Below are 17,530 nucleotides of genomic sequence, written 5' to 3'. Positions count from 1 at the left end.
CTTTGAAATGAAACAAAACTGTTTGAACAAATTGAATTTGTTCACGTAATGGTCAATATGGCGATATACTTTCATTTCAGCATCGAGTGTAGACGATTGAACAAGAATGACTGATGCACATTTGATTTGCATGTTCATTTTTGTACACCAACGCAAAGTAGTGCAAATAATTACCATAATTAGAATACAGCATATATGTGTGTCAATGTCTACCAATCAAATCAAATCAAGCCTCCCTTTTCATTGAACTCGTGAGAATTTAAAAACACCATTCGAAATTTACATTTGCCTTTTCTTTATTCAATCCTTGATTCGCTATTGATTGACCCAAATCATGATGTGTGGGTCATCGACTGGGGGCCAAATTACTCCGTTTTAGGTTGAACTAAATAGAGTGAAATGAAATGTTTATATTTGTTGGATCATCCAACTTGGATGAAAAATGTTTCGGCAGTTGTAGAATGATTTATAGGAAGATTCATTCTCTTTGACATTTCTTGATGCGTTAGTCTATGGGAAAAAAGAAAAAGTTTCCAACAAATTAAAACAACGTACAATTTGAATAATATGCTTTGTTTTTTTATTTGTAATTATAGCTCAATACACTGTAAATGTTCTAGATATAATAAATTTTAACTGGTGTAATATTGCTCCAGTATTTCAAAAAAATCATTCCGAAAACGCATTAAATACGTTTCAACAAATTCAATCATATAATGAATAACAAAAAAAAAATAATAAAAATAAAGAGAAAAAAATTAAAACAAAAAAGCAAAAAAGTATTTGTTTTTGTCAAATTTTCATTTTCACTATTTACAGAGACGAACACTGGACGAAACGGTGATAATTTGTATAATAAAGTTGACAATAAATTAAACATGCAATTTGATTTCTTGTTGCGCTAAGAGTAAAATTCAAAATTTTAATAATTAAATGGCATCAATAGATTGTGACGTTTTTTTTTTATTGCGACGAAGAAGAAGAAAAAAATCAATATGGTTGCACAGCTGCCAATCCGACTCGGCCACCGTTCCGTGGCATTGGGCCACGAGGTGGTGGTGGTGGCTCAGCGTAGCTATGCCGATAGCCTTTGGCTAAGTTTCCAAGTGATTTCGATGGTGCCATGCGTGAGTTCTTTTCATAGTGTTCTCTGGGAATGATTCGAACATTCGATGGTGACGATCGTCCAAACTCTTCATCGGAACTCCAATCAACGTTGGACATCGAATTTTGACGTGGTGGATAGTGTTTGGGCGGCGGTGGTGGTGGTATCATATCGAAATCAGGCCGTGGCATTGGTACCATTCGTCTTGAATGATTGGACTTTTCCATTGGGTATGGTGGTCGTTCAATGTCTTGACGATAACGATCCATTTGTCTATAGTTGTCGCTTGGATGATGGTGCCTTTCCTTTGGATCATACCTCTCTTTTGGACCATCATGAATCATCTCTGGCGAACCGCGTTTCATGTCTCTGTAACGTTGTCGATTGCCGCTGTGCTTTTCATTTGGTTCATACATTCCACGATATTTTGTGGGGTATGAGTGAGGCGGAGGCGGTGGCGGTGGTGCAAAATCCTTTTCACAATCACTTGTACACTCATCATCGCATTCAATGTCCCGATATTCGCTATCATCATATGACTTGTATCGCATAACTGGCGATTTCATACACTCAACCTTTTCATGATACGGCATTATCTCTGGCTCCTTGTATGGCCTCCGGTCGAAATCATCATCGTAGCCTTCGGCGGGTGGTGGCGGTGGCAGTTTTAATTTATGACGATACTTTTTACTATCAATCGTACGTTCATCCATATCGTAATATGGTTTGGTCGATTTGATCGGTTCATTACGGTGCGAGCTTTTCAATTCACGCAAAATTGGGGGCTCTTTCGGACGGAATCCATCGTCGTAATATTCACGAGGATTTTGTTGTTTCTTCATCAATGATTGATGATATTTTTGCTTGTCGGTCAAATTTTCACTGTATTCATGCTGGCTATCGTCTTCAAAACTGTCACGACTCTTTCGAACTCGTTCGCTCGAATTGTTATTGTTATTGTATCCACCTTTCGACTCATGATACCGATACCGATGAGTCTCTTCGGGTTCATCCACATCTTTTAGCGGAGCACTTTTTGTTCGTTGAACATGTTTCAATTCAGAGCCGCTTCCATGTGTTTTACTCTTCTTTTCCATACTACGGTCATAGTGAACAGGAACACTGTCGTTCTTAAAGAATCGTTCGTCATTACTCAACTGTTGGTCTCTGTCATTGTCTTTCTCTTCCAAGTATCGTTCATTCAAGATTTGCTTGAAATGAGCGTCCAAATTTCGTGGTCGAACCAATTTCGGTTTGATTTCCTCCTCTTTCGGCGGTGTTGGAGGCGAATCCGTTGTCTCATTGTCACTATCTCCATAATCTCTTGAACTTTTGCTTGCTGGGATAATATAAGCTGGCTTTTGCAATGGATACAAATACGACGGTGGTTTTTCATTGCGTTGCGCTGGCACAATTGGCTGTGCCTTTTCTTTCGACCGATGCAACGACGTAGAACTTGGTTTTAACTCTGGTTCACGCTTCTTTAGCATCCAATCGTCATCTGTTTGAAAGAGATATTGAGCAATTATTCAATTAGCATGTCAGTGGTAATTGATTACAAAAAAAACACTGTATTTCATGGCCCATTTTCAACATACCTGAAGAGCTCTGTCCTTCTTGCCGCTCGGGACTTGGTGCTAAATCTGAACCAATGCCAGACGATCCGCGTGAAGAAATACCATGCTTTTTGGTTACTTCAGGAATTGTGGCGCCGACGATTAGTTTATTGCGACAGCGACGTAATTCGATTGCAGCTAAATTGCCCTTTGAACGATGCATAGTATCGTAATCGCGCGGTGGCAACAATAACGGTGGCCCATTTCCATTTAATTTTGCACGTAATTCAGCCGCAAGCGAATCGAATATAGACGGTTGTGTTGGCGATAAATCAACTGAAATCCGCTCTTCGCTACCTTCATCCGATTCACGTGTGCTAGTGCCTGTGTCGCTACTGCCCAATGACGAATCAAATCGTTTGCCACCGCCGCCGTTCACATTAGACGACGATGGTACCGTTTGCCGTTCATCCGTTGATCGATGATGGGAGCGTTTCACTTCTTTTGCTACGTTTGGTTTTGATTGCGATGATGGCACCGGCGGAAGAGAATTTCTAGCATTCGGTGAGCTGCTTGATAAGCCCAACCTTGAATAAAACATGAATAGAAGTAGAAAAAAAAACAAGCCAATTAGTGGTTTGTGGTTTTCGTTTAAAATTTTATGCGGCAACAAATTGAGCATATACATACCGTGCTTCCAATTCAGTAAAACGTTTTTGATTTTCCGGTCGATTGATAAGCACTTGTAACTGTTGGTTCAAGGCTTGAGCCGTTGATTCCGAGTCACAGCGATAGGCGTGAATGTGCAACGGACACTTGGTTATCGGATTGTATAGCAGTAAAACACAAGCAACCATATCCTCTGTTTGAACAGAGCATGTGATCGCAGAGTGAGTAATGAAATGTTTCGACGAACCCTGTAACGAACACACGGACAAGAAAAAAAAATAACGTCATTCACAATATATTGGCATCGTTAAAAGCTTATCTTTTGCAATGTCCATCGTTAAATCAAACGGGAAGTTATGAAATGATAATTGATGTTGTTGCTAAAAAAAACGACAAACGAGAATAAATGTTGAAACCAGTCAATTTACCTGCACAATCTTCATGCCCTTGTGCGATACTTGAAGTGTTACTTTGATTGGGTCGATTTCCTGCGATCGATCCACAATATAGGGTATGGCCGACATCAAAATGCGTGAACCGCGCAATGCGCGTGACTCTTCAGCTCCCAAAAACCACACATAGTACGACGCTTTTTGAACGTCTTTGCGCAAAAGTAATGCCATGGTGTTTCTACTTCTCGACGCGGTCGTGTATAATTTCGATTCACCCACTTGAATCGTATACACACAATTCGCAAAATTAGCTTACTGTATTTTCTTTACTTTTCTCTCTCTTTTACGCTGTCTGCCTAACTGCACCATACACGGTACGCGTCAAATCCAAAAAAAATTTCAAATCAGTTTGGCAGCAATTCGATTCACTTCGCATAGCTGAAAAGAAAGATAGAAATTGTAATGTTAATTTGTTTACATTTTATTAACTGTTTTCTTGTATGTAAAAAGAAAAAAAGAGGAAAATTCTAATTTGGGAGAATATAGGAAGCGAATGACGAATATAATTGCAGTGATTTGCGTTAGTAATTCATTCATGGAGCTGAGCTTGATCTTGAGAGAATGTGAATTGAATCGTGCGAATCTTTTCCGATTTTCATGTGAATTATTTATTTCTCTTCATCGTGCAAGAGCGTCGTTGGGAGAGCGTTTGACGGCATACGAGCGCGCGCGCGACGCTCGCATAGCACAACACAACACAAGAGAAATGGTAATTGCAGGAGAAATTCTGAGATGTGTAGTTTTTTTTTTCTCTCGTATGGGTAGCAAAACAAAGTAGTAGAAATATTTTTCTGCACAAAAGACGTAGATAATACGGTTTGGATTTCGATTCATTCGAGCGAGATGCTGTCTTCTCACGTTAATGATGTAAAATAAAATGTTGATTCCATAAAATTGTAGCAAACAACAAAAACAAGATGTTGATGCAACGGCATTGAGAGCAAAACATATAGCAGCGATTTCGTTTAACATGTTTATTGTTCCATTGTGGTAGGCTGTTGTGTGGATCGCTCGATAACAGTCAGCTTCTTCTTCTTTTTTATTCGCCTCAATGCGCATATCGATTTCGATAATAAACAAAAGCCACATAAAATGAATGGTTTTGAGCGAAAATGTAATACAGAAAAGTTGAGCGGAAAAATGTCAAATGAAAAGGGATAGTTTACTATACAGTTTACTATATAGCTATCCCTTTTCCGCTCAACTTTTCTGTATTACATTTTCGCTCCAAACCATTCAAATATCATATGGATATAATGCCGCCCCGAAAAAAACAATAAACGCCTGTTAAACCGTGTCAAACTGTGAATACAAACGAAAGATGAGATGATATCAAACCAGATTTCATAAAAGCCTAATAAAAATACGCCAAATTTTTGTTTTAACCAAATCAATGAATTCGCTAATGACCGCACCTATCCAACCGAAATACGCTTTACATTCTGATCGATTGAAGAGGATCAATTTTTGTCTGCACACTCTTGATCTGGCTGGCAAATAACAAAGATGACGCACTGGCTCATTATTTTTGTAAACGAGCAAATGTCAAGGCAACATTGAAACGGTCATTTTCAACGATCGACTGACTACCCATGCATTGAAATTATGAGAATTGAGCTTCAAACACGATTCACCTAGAAAAAAAAACACCAACGAGAAGCACACTCTCATAAAAATCTCAATGCTATTTTGTCAGTTTCAAAAATAGCGATTTCCTGTTTGTATATTTATATGCGCGGAATTTAGTTTTTTTGCTTCATACTTCTCCTTCGTCTTCTTATGAAAACATCAAAAAGGCACAGCGAAATGGAATTTTTTTTCCAGTTCGTTCAGATCATTGAGTCGGTCTGACTGAGTATCACACTCTTTCTAAATACGAATCCACTTCTTTTTCTTCTGCAGGTGAAACGTTTACTTTCGTATATAATTTATTTATGGCATTGTATTTTTCATCTACTCTTCTCAAATGGAGAAATGAAGAAATGCGCGAAATATTTTTTTATTTTGTTTTTGTTTCAGATATGCGCGCTACTCTATTGAAACAGCGGTGCGGGGTTCGCATTGGGAAATGTATTTGTGTAAATTATTTGGTTGTTGGTGAATGATGATGGATGGCGGTGGCCTGTGATCCGGCACGTGTGTACTTCCATTGAACCACTAACACAACCAACACTCTCACTCAAAACTTGGGTTTAATTAATTAATGAATTGCTTATGAATCATTTTATTTGTATTTTGACTATTGTGCATTTTGAGAGAGGTTATTTGGATCAACCTATAAAATTTTCGGACTGTTTAACTTAATTTTATTCGGAACCCGCCGATTGAATAACCGCTAATATCACTTTAATCGAAAGTGAAATACGTACACAATGTTTAAACAGCATCAATCGGATGAATAACATTAAAAAAAAAGAAACAACAATATGGCAGGGGAGAAGGAAAGAAAGCAGCAATTCAAACTGAAAGCTAAAAATTGGCGGCGAATGAGCCAAAGATTTGCATTTTTAACAACATGCAAAATGGTAAAAGTTTTCGAAGAATTCGAGTTGAATGTTTGTGCTTCAGTGCGCCTTGCAATTGGAATGAGATGGATTATTAATTAATAAGCTATTTGATATGTTTGATCGTACCCACCGAATGAGCGAACAAAAAACATAACATTTACAATAAAATTAAAATAACTGAAATAATGACCGATGAGCCATTGCTACATCTCAGATAGGACCGATTTTATGTATTTCGATCAATGGCGGTTTGTGTAAAGTCAATTTGTATATCGACAGTTGTGCTGGCCACATACCACAGTTTATTGTGTGTGACTTTCCGACGTGAGAGTCACTCGTTGCTTTTTTTTCTTTTGCCAATTTTACTGCGAAGAAAACAATGTTCATGCAAAACGATCGATGGCTGTCACTTGAAAATCAATGATGGTAATTTCCGACACATACACACAGAGAGAGAAAGAGATGAATTCAACATGAAAAAAGGTGCACGACACATGACGCGAACGCGACGAAGTTAAAAGAGAAAATTCCATTGATTGGTGTGTCGAATGCAAAACAAAACGTCCGAATAAAATTTACAGTCAAATTAATCGATATGTGGCTTTTGAAAACATCTTTCAACGTCGATGATGATGGCGATGACGATGACGATGATGTGTGTGTGCTTGTGCATGACAAAAACCGACACACATCGTTGGAAGACAGTTCGCTTTGGCAGTGCGAAAACTAGGCGAATCACGAATCGCAGCAAAAGAGTGAAAGAGAAAACGTTGCGTATACGGTTCTTGCTTGACCGACATGATGGTCATCACCACTTTTTTTTTCGTTCCTTTTGCTTCTTTACTGCTCATTGTTGGGTTTTTTTTATATTTCGTGTGTGCTTCTTTTTTTACCTTTTCGAATGAACGCAGACATGCGAACTAGTTTCTTTCGCTCTTCTTTTCATCATCATAATCGTCGTCGTCGTCGTCGTCGTTATTGTCTTATTTTTGAATTGTGAGCGATTTTTCGGCGTGCAAATGAATATTCTGCACGACCGTGTACATCAATGCGAACCATTTATGAGAGAGCACCTTGCCCAGACAGGGCATGCACCACACGTATAGCATGACCCGTGCTATTCGAATGAAGAAATGAACTGGCTACACGGTATGAATGGAAAAGTAAACATAAAGCGCCCAGCCAGAAAAACCAGATTTTTTTTTATAATTTGGTGAAAATCGAAATCAGCGAAGGAAACAAAAAATTCCAAATTCCAGAAATTATAAAGATGACCAGTGACCGGTGACCGACAAAATGAAACAGAAATAAAAAACAAAACATTGTAATTAACATTATGTTGGGGCGGTAGTGACGGCGGTGCCAATGTGTAACTCACGCACCTCTTTGCAAACAACACAAGTGGCTTGAGTAAATGGATTGATGATGTTGGGAAAAAAAAGACAGACAATCAATGGACTTTCGCGCACAAATCACAATTATAAATGAATAATTGAAGGAGAGGCCGATATTTTTCTTTCATTCTACTCTTTCTGCAAATGCGAATTGTGCGCGCACATACTCGCTCACATTGTCAGTTTCTCCAATTTCTATTTCAGCTGTTTCTATCGCCGCATTCCATTCAATGAAATAGAAAACCGTTTGACCGCGACAGCGAAACGGTTCAACGAGACTAGCAAAACAAAACGTTAAAAGAAGAAAAAAATTCCATTTTCATGTCAACTTTTAATAAGCCGGTTCAAGCTCTTTAACTCATTACAAGCAGTAATGAGATCCATCAGTGTGTGTTATTAGGCGAGAATAATTGATAAATATGGCTTCCAGCATTATTCGGAATCCACTTATGTCGTCAATCAACAAGGTTAAGATTGGGTTATGCGGTTTTTGATAGATACACATTTTCTACTCCGCTTTTTTTCTTCTTCTTCTTTTTTTTCTGTTGCTGCTTCTCAGCATGCAATAGAAATCGAAATCGAAATGGAAACGGATCTGTTCGTTGAATGCCATGGCTTCAATTGATGTATTTTTCCCACCGAATGTCAACTCAAAACGGCAATAATAATAACAATAATTGGCTAAGAGCTCTGTCTGCCCCGCAACCGAATCGAGGCACAGCAAGAAAGTCAAAATTATTATCGAAAATCAGATGAGAACGTTTTCACCAACAACAAAATGGCAAAGGCCATAAAATCGAAAACCGTGCTCGCTCCGTTCAATCGCCTGAACGCTATGGGAAAATCAAATTTTCATTTTTATCGGCGCAAGTGTCACGATTGTGTTCAGCCATCATTCGCTTCAATTTGCATTGCTGCAAGCGAAAGAAATTGCAACAATCGTTGGTAGGTATTTTTTTAATCCAGGTCAAATGGAAAAGCATCGAATGTGTGCGCGACGTGCAATAGCACATCCCGACTAGAAAATGGCTCGTACGTACAAACATCGTCGTCGACGTCGTCGTCGTATAGCAGGTTTCGTATGCAGCTCAAATCAAATAAATGGCTCTCATTTGGCGCGCGCGGTGTGTATGTTTTATTTTCCTCGGCTGAAAATGCAATTAACTTTACGTGCCGCTTTTATGCACAAAAACCCTAATAAATTGATTGATTTAGTTTTTGCTCTCTTGAATACACAAAACACACAGTACATTCATACCCATTGCAGTGCAGATAGTCAGCCAGCACTGGTTCGGTTCGTGCACCTCGTTCGCGTTCGCCAAATAAGAAATTTTTTTCATCGTCGCGTTTCTGTGTTATGAAACCGATGAATATTGATCTCACTTTCACTTTGGTTGTTCACTTCAACGTTTATTATTCGGACTCAATATAATACGTATTGATTGCTCTTTTGATTGCCATCGCGCTTGTCGTATTATATATATCGTTTCTCATAAGAAAAAATCATTTTCTTATATTCAGCCTATATATCGATGGCATGGAATCCATTCACTCATTCCCTCACTCGCTTCGTATTTATATGAAGTGAGGCGAACGAAGAAAAAAACGTTTACACTGAAAACGATTCGGCTTATAAAAAAATCGAGGTGTTAATCGCGACATTAATAGAAACATGCCGATAAAAATCACATAGCAAAACAAACAAATTTTTTACATAAAATCTTTTTTTTCTTCTCCTCTTTCAAATTCAGCGTATGAATGTGAATTAAAGTGAAAACCGCGGAAAAAGCGCACAAACAACTTTGTTCGGCGTGACTATGATTTGTGTGCGGCGCAGCATTTATGGGCGAATTTTGTCAAGAAATTGATTTTTTATACTCTCTCAAACCGCATAAACTTTCCGATTTCATGGCTAATTGTACCGCTTCCTTTTTTCTTTCTTTGTTTCTTCAGAACTGTTGTTGTTCAATTTGTGTTATTCATTCTCTTCAAAGTGCCATGAACCCAACGAGATGATTTTGAACTACTTGAGATACATATCAAATTTCCAATAGCAGCAGCCACAGCATCAGATTCATAGTGGTCACACACAACTCAACAAACAATCGTCAAATCATTCAAAATGTACAAGTAAACAGTTCGGCGACCGTTGCCTCTCTCGCAAGCAACAACAACAACATCTTCGTCAACACAATCCACACATGTGTAAATATCATTTGAATTGAGGTTATCAGGTAAGTAGTTTACATACTTTAAGTACACGTTTCCTCCACAAGCAAATAATAAGTATCAGTCAGCATTGTATTTTCGTAGCTGGTTTTCTTCTTCATCCACTTTTTCCTCTATGTGATGTGTCTCTCTAACGAGTCCGATTGGTTCGCGTGTACAGGAAAAGGCAATGGAGGCAGAAGAAAAAATAGCGCGCAGAGCAAGAAAAAAATGGTATAAGCAGTAGCAGCAGCCGCAGCAGAAGATCATGAGGCATTTTCTATCTGGTGGTATCGTCTTCATTTCTTCACCATACACACCAGATTCACTATTTTCGTTTTACTATAGTCACAGTCACAGAGCATCGCATTCACGACACACCATATATACATATGTGGATATATAATGCACACCAAAATCAGTGAGTGTACAAGAAATTTGCTTGGCCGTATCGGATGTACGCGTGAGGAGGCCACGAAACTCACTGAATTGGTAAAAGCTGCGATCGATTCATATACATTATTTACCATGTATATGTGTACTTGATATGCACACACCGGGCCTGATACTGGCAAACGCCGCCGAAAAAAGAGAAATGCTTGGAAATTACCTGCTGTTGCTGCTTTTCTCTCTTCGTATTTACATTTTACATTATATTTCAGTTTTCGTATTCATGTTCATCGAAAGCAACAGCCAGGTTGATGCATGGTGCACCGACTGGAAAACGGTGATACATTTGATGCATATATTCGCAGCATGCCACAAAAATGCACACAACACACAAATCGCATGATATCTTTCGAATCTTTTCGAATGTGCTTTTTTTAATTTTCGCTTTGCGAAATGCATACCTTTAAATTGTTTTTCTCTCTCTCTCTCTCTCCCTCTCTCTCTCTCTCTCTCTCTCTCTCCATCTCTCTCTTTGTTTATGCAGCAGCGGTTTATTTTCTACGGCGATAAAAATTATAATGCGCAAACGATGGAAATTCATTAGACTTAGGCGACGATCCCAAACTATCACGGTAAATGAGATGCCAATCTAATATCTACCTTCAACAAGTAATGATAGGTGTTGATGTCGTTTGCCGTCATAACTTTTGCGCTCGTTCTTCTCGTTCGGTTGTCATGTTTATTTGCATTTTTGCGTGAATTCCGTGTTGCACACACACACACACACTGTGGTCGCCGCACTAGGAAAGCCACTACGCGTTCACCAGACATATAAATGGTTTGCAATCGTATGGAAAAATGGTGTATAAAATGAAGGGAATCATACCAAAACCGGGCTGGTGGTACTTATCTGCCGCTATCATTGCAATCATTAATCCAGAAAATCTACAGTGACATAAATTAAAGGCACATGTTTGCGGTATGTTTAAAAAAAACAGAAAAAAATACGAAAACTAGAGCTCATATCAAGTGAATGGTAGAAAACTCGAACGAAATGCCGATGACGGCAATTTTGATTGATAATAGCATAGCAAAACCAAAAAGAAGAAGAAATACCCCGCTGAAAACCAATTCCAAACAAACTAGGGGAATATCACGCTCCTGAATCTTGTGAGATATTTGAAACAAACATCAATTGTATGACATATTTTCGAATATTTCGAATGAATAAATCAGATTTTTGTGGATTTTGGAGATATAGATTTCTTGCATTAAATCCAAATAATTTATTTGAAATAAATACATTTAGATATCATTCATAATCACAAAAATCCACAATATTCCGCCGTATTCACAAATATCCACCATATTTCATACGACAGATTCTTAGAGATAAATTGGATTTTTTTGAAATATTTGAAATAATTTAAGCGTGATATTCCCCTAGCAAACAAACACACACGATTTGAGGCAATAAACCAGTCACAAGCACAAAGTAAGTGGTTTTTCATGGTGATGGAGTTTGATTTGGTTTCTGTGCTGCAACAAGTGATATTTGAAGTCACACACAATGCCATATTGATAAAAATAGTTGAATCAAGTTCTATTTGCCGTTTGATTTTTTTTTTCGTCGTCATCGTCTTCTTCTATTTAACGAAACAAAAACTCGTTTGAATTGAGATAGAAAGGCACAAAATTCAACAGATTTCAAATGGCAAGCAAGAAAAAAACAACAGAATGAATAGGAAAAAATGAGAGAGAGGGAGAGACTTTGAGCTCACAGCAAGCATCAAATAGAGCTGATCTAGATGGAATAACCGAACTTTTTCGAGTTCACATGGTGACGCGACGCGTATAGTTTTAATATTTGTAGACAATTACATTTACTGTTTTACTTGATTTTGTGTGATTCTCGATGTGTGTCTCTATCTCTCGCTCCGCGAGTACATTGGAAAACAAGAAACACAGTTGAAGACATTTAAGAAGTAAGAAGTTGAAGCTGTAGAAGAAGTAAAAAAAATGATCTCAACTATATTCGTCCAAGATGTGTTCCATACACATAATCCACACATATGAGCACGTGAACGTGTACATATATCTGTTTTCATAACGGTTTTACTTAATTTTATCTTTCTTAATTTGTTTTCTCGTCTTTTTCTCTCTTCTAGTTGAAAAGAAAACACGTTGAGAAGAAAGAAAGGCAGCAGCAAAAGCAGGCGCAGCCGTAGCAATAGCACAAGTATTAGCAGTTACAATAATCTCAAATAGAAGAGAGAAAAGACGCACATAAATACAGTTTGAAATCGGTAAGTCATGAATAAAACGAGTTGTAGAACGATGAAAAAAAAAGATTAATAATAATAAGAAGTAAAAAAAAATTGCGCATGTTCGCGTATTGCTGAGTCCACGGCTTGCACTTAATATATATGTAATGTATGATCTGTTGTTGAATGTACAGGTTGAAATCGATCTCAATTGAAATAAAGAGGTTCGCGCGTCCATTCAAAACACTAATCACGCGCACACATCGGGCGCATACTTAGATGGAGTAAAAAAAAGAAGAGAAAAATGTATCTGTCGTTTTGCCAGAATTTATGCATGCACTCACGATTCGTTTCGAAAGAAAATGTTGTGCTTTTTAATCCATTCACACACGAAAATATATGTATCGAAATTACATCAAACGAAATACAGATCATTATGCGCATTGCTGGTGTATTTACTTACAATTTGGATTGAGTAGTGCGCAAGTTTTGTTTTTTGTTCCCCTACAAAACGGCATTAAGCCAAATCATAGTTTCGTACTTTAAACTATTGAATACAATACGGTAGTTGCGTAGTTTAAGACAAGAATATAAATATGTGCAATTATAGTGTGTGAACTCGTTTTTATTTTTATTTTTTTTTTCGTATACAAATGATGTTTATACTGAATTTAGTATGCGCTTGCGTTTGGTGAGTGCTCGCTCGACGAATGGGCATGTGAGCGAGTTGATTTCGTATGGGCGCTGTCGTAATTTCAGGCAATGTTCGGTGTGCGTTTGGTTAAAATATTCCATCAATTATGGTGTGTGTGTGTGTGTGTGTTTTTTTCTTCTTTCATTTCATGTGGAATGCGAACACTGGATTCGATAAATGCCGTCGTTGTCGTCGTCGTCAATATGGCATTTTTGTGTGCACGTTCGCTCACCAGAATACGTAAACATGTAATAAAATGCAATTTATTACACGATGGATTGCCAGTCGCTTTTATTTTATTTTTTCGCCATAATTTTATGTTCCATCGAATATATGTGATTCGACAATTTCTTGTATTCGGTTTCGATCCATTTGAGAGAAGAAAAACGAATAAAAAATAATAAAAACAATATGTTTTCATATTTGCTATTCAAGTGAAGCCATTTGATTTTTCATGCCCAATGCTTGACTTTATATAAAAATTCATATTTCATGAATAGATTTCAACAAAAAAAAAATCGCTTATAATCCAAAAAAGAGAAGAAAAAAACCAACACGACAGGCTGTCGTCGATGTTCCGTCTCTAACTCGAGCTAGCTCGATCTCGTGCTTGGTATTTTCAATGATTTCGTAATTTGATTTACTTTGAATAAAATTGCTGTTGGCGGAGACTTTAAATTGCAAAATGTCGATTATTATTGTCGCTATTCGCGCGCTCTCCCTCTGTCTGCAGCTAGCTCATTAATCGTTCATGGCGGGCCATAAGCTATTTTCGCTTAATTCGCCTATCACCTTTACCGTGCATACGAGAAAAAAATGTGCTCGTGTCTTGCGGTGCAGAAAACAAAATTGCCAATCTGAAGGTAAGCACAATTTTGTTTTTTTTTTTTTTTTTTTTTTAATTATAGGTCTGTCATTCTTTCAAGGCGCTAACTTGAATTGCGTAGCTGACAAGGATCGCGCACTTGTCGATCCTTTTCCACTCGGGGAAATGATTAAAAAAAATTTTTGAACGAAATAAAAACACGTTTAAAATTAGCTTATGATACGTCGATGGAATGAATAAAACACACGCAAAACCTTCATTATTGCACGTCGGTCTACACACACCGAACGTTAAAGAAGATCGTTCGTTAATCGAATACAAACGGCAACAAAAGCAAATCGGCCGACTTGGTTGTGTTCAACAACTTTACTTGAAATGGTTCAGTGCACTTTGGAAACCATCGCAACCGCTGCCGTCACCGTTTTCGCCGTGCAAGAAAACGAAACAAACCTCATGCAAATCAGTTTACTATGCGCGTATCAAGCACTGAAAGGAGCTCCATTTTCATTGTGTAACGCGACGATACTTGGGTGCGATCGCACATAAAAATCGAATAGGTGAAACAAAAGCCAGGCAACAAGTAACAAATCAAGCGAGAAAAATCCCAACTAGGTGTTTCTATGCTATCGTTTTATTGAGATTCTCTCAACTTAATCTTCTTCTTCTTCCTCTCAATTTAATCTCGGTAGAAATGTTTAGTAAAATAAAGAGCCGAGATCAACGCCATCATTTGACGCCATGAAATAGAAGGTAAGCGCGTTATATGTGTTGAAAAAATCAAATGGCTGCTGACAATGCACACTCGACAATGCTACATCGCCCACCAAAACAGAATTAATATAACACACACAGCAGTTAATCCCATTACAATACGTACGTATCCAAAATAATAGCGAATTTAACAACGAGACAAACAAAACACCGTATAAATTCAAAAGCGTATTCTCAAGTCTTGAAGAGAAAAGAAGTCGAAAAAGAAATACCTGTTTCTTTTTATTTGTGAATGCTGCTGGTTGCCATTGCGAGCCAAAAGAAGATTTGGGAAAACAGCGACGAAACAAGTAACAAACGAAAAAAATAAATAATAACAAGCAGTAATCGAGGAGAATTTAACAAAAGCCGAACAAGTTGCGCTCATACACACGGTTGGGTATTCGATGGATGAAAAGTATAAATATGTTCTTCTGCGTATATGTAAGCGCACACAATTAATCGCATAGCTCCGGCTTAAGAAGAATTCTAATTCAGACCTTCTTTTCTAGTTGAATGTATTTATGTGTGCGTGCGTGTGTATCATACACTTGTGGATGTGCTTTGGTCTTATGCTTATTTCGGCAGAATTTATTCCGAACAAAAGACCAAACACTGTTTATGTTTTAATTGAGATGGGATCATGGAATTGGTTTTTTTTTTGTATGCACCACATTGACCGTCCCAAATTGGTGGAAAATTAAAAATTTCATTGTTTTCAATACGATCACATTACGGAATTGGTGTCGTGATTTCCATTTCGTAACGAAGGAAAAAATAGAATAAATAATACGAGATAATCCATTCTAGATGTTAATCGATTAAAATTTGGGAAATTGGAGCGACCAACAAACGAAATAAAAAACATTTTCCGTGTCCATTATTTGGAAATTCTTGAGCTGACATAAATTGAAGCGAAATGAAAGTATTGCAAGCATAGAAAAGAACACTTAAGACTTTCAAAATCGGCATTTTTTGTTCGTTGAATTAAGCAATCTACCGTAAACGGTTATTCGTGCTAAAACATTGTGTGACCTAAGACATTTGAATATGAATTGACAGCCGATTTGCATAGGAATGCCACTTTTTTTCCATTCAGAACTACTAGAAGTGATTCAATCAAGATTTCTTAAGTGCTCATCATTTAAAATAGGTAATAGATAGTAGAGTTACATAAAAAAAATTCTTTTGAGTAAAAAATTATCGTTTTTCAATCAAAACACTGCCGTTAAATCGGTTCGGGGAAGGAAAAAAAACCAATCAGGAATTTTAAAAATAAAACAGACACCAAAAATGAATGTATGGAAATGATGTTCACCTTTTTTGCACACATTCGTTCTTTCCTTTCTCGTTCACGTTGTTTTTGTTCGTCGTCGTTGTCGTTGGTTTCAAATCCAAAAGCTGCAAGAGTATTCCAAAAATTAATTTTCGATATTGGTTATGGTCATGTTTTTTTTTTCTCAATTGTTTCTTTCATTCAGTTCCGCAGCGGCGCGCTGTTGATTTGCGACCAAGAAAAAGTGTTTGTTTTTAGGCGATTCGCAATTGAATTTCGATCACTGTATCGAATGGAATTCGATTAGGATTGCTTATTGATAGACACACTCCATAGTCCACACACACTCTCACACACAAACTGTATACAAAAACCAAAATAAACACAATCAATTTATGGACGAGTACCGTTTGGTCAATGAAAAGAACATGAACGGAAGCAAATGAATTTTCTAATGTATTTTTATTTTATTTTCTTTTCTCTTTCGATTTTCTCTCTCTCTCTCTCTCTCTCTCTCTCTCTTCTGTTTCGTATTTGCCTCTTCGTTCAGCACAATAAAATTCACATAACAACGCAATAATAAATGGCGCACAACGTCGAATAATTTTCTATCGCCAATCTGGAGTTCTTCGAACGCAAACTCTCTTCAAGCCGCGAATCAGCGCAAACAAAAACACACTACAACAATAATAACAACAACGAATAAATATGTACTGAAACCAAATGAAAGAAGAAAAATAAAATCAAACTAAGAATCCACACACCAATCGATTGGAATGCTGTTACAACCGCTGCGACTATATCGATGTAGAAAAGTTACTTCAAGTCCACAGTCTCAGCGTTTCTTATTCGAATGAGCAGAAGGGAAAAAAAGACACACACAAAAAGATCCAAGATTAAGTCGTAGCACTTCGAAACATCTATCTCGTAGCGTAGTGCTGTATCACTACATGGCTTCACTACTCAGACGTTCAACGATGACTGACTCTCGAGCGGGTTTATTTCTTGGGCTTGAGCTCGTTTCTTCGTTCACAACTCAACCGTGGTATGCTTAACACTAACACAAAGAAACGAGACGATTGCTCGTGTATTATTCGAACCTGCGTCTTGTGATCGTCGTTATAGCGTTCATGCACGATAGCAAGACAAAACAATCACCAACTGCTCTAAAATATCTAGTTTCCGTTCGAGATCGCGTACGATCGCGGATCGTTCGATGCTCGTTGAACATTCGTTGGCAAACGCGGAATACACAAACATGGATAACGTATACATGCGCAGTGTATTAAGACACCAGTTTCGTTGCGTTCGTTGGGTCAATCGTCTCGGAAGAAACGTTCATCTCTTATAAACATCCGCTTACACCAAAAACCACTTCGATTTGTGTATTACACATACAGTAAGACCTCTCAACACCGATAAACCTTGATTCGATAATT

General features: G+C 37.6%; 1 protein-coding gene across 3 annotated transcripts; it reads right to left on the bottom strand.

Annotated features, from left to right (window-relative positions):
• Positions 1-557: 557 nt before the first annotated feature.
• LOC129577410 (uncharacterized) lies at positions 558-17,079 on the bottom strand. Of its 3 annotated transcripts, none has more exons than XM_055464388.1 (6): positions 16,856-17,079; positions 16,134-16,216; positions 3,759-4,160; positions 3,352-3,578; positions 2,704-3,248; positions 558-2,606 (listed from the first exon to the last, which is right to left on the bottom strand). In XM_055464388.1, the coding sequence occupies exons 3-6, from the start codon at positions 3,951-3,953 to the stop codon at positions 991-993; spliced, it is 2,583 nt and encodes an 860-aa protein (XP_055320363.1). In that variant the 5' UTR covers positions 3,954-4,160; positions 16,134-16,216; positions 16,856-17,079; the 3' UTR covers positions 558-990. The 3 variants fall into 3 exon arrangements, with proteins under 3 accessions (XP_055320363.1, XP_055320354.1, XP_055320372.1); XM_055464379.1 differs by having other exon boundaries at positions 16,134-16,769; positions 16,856-17,074; XM_055464397.1 differs by lacking the exon at positions 16,134-16,216 and having other exon boundaries at positions 16,856-17,074.
• Positions 17,080-17,530: the final 451 nt, after the last annotated feature.

Source organism: Sitodiplosis mosellana, unplaced genomic scaffold (assembly GCF_009176505.1).
Source record: "Sitodiplosis mosellana isolate CC-2019 unplaced genomic scaffold, AAFC_SMos_1.0 Smas_scaffold_1, whole genome shotgun sequence".
Taxonomy (NCBI): domain Eukaryota; kingdom Metazoa; phylum Arthropoda; class Insecta; order Diptera; family Cecidomyiidae; genus Sitodiplosis; species Sitodiplosis mosellana.
This window is presented reverse-complemented; position numbering and strand designations above follow the sequence as displayed.

What these genes read in the sequence shown, in the direction of transcription:
- LOC129577410 (XM_055464388.1), bottom strand. Translation starts at nt 3,953, where the DNA reads ATGGCATTACTTTTGCGCAAAGACGTTCAAAAAGCGTCGTACTATGTG. An exon ending in AGGGCATGAAGATTGTGCAG is followed by an intron (nt 3,579 to 3,758) that starts GTAAATTGACTG and finishes TGTTCGTTACAG; the next exon opens with GGTTCGTCGAAACATTTCAT. An exon ending in AGAAGGACAGAGCTCTTCAG is followed by an intron (nt 2,607 to 2,703) that starts GTATGTTGAAAA and finishes TCTTTCAAACAG; the next exon opens with ATGACGATTGGATGCTAAAG.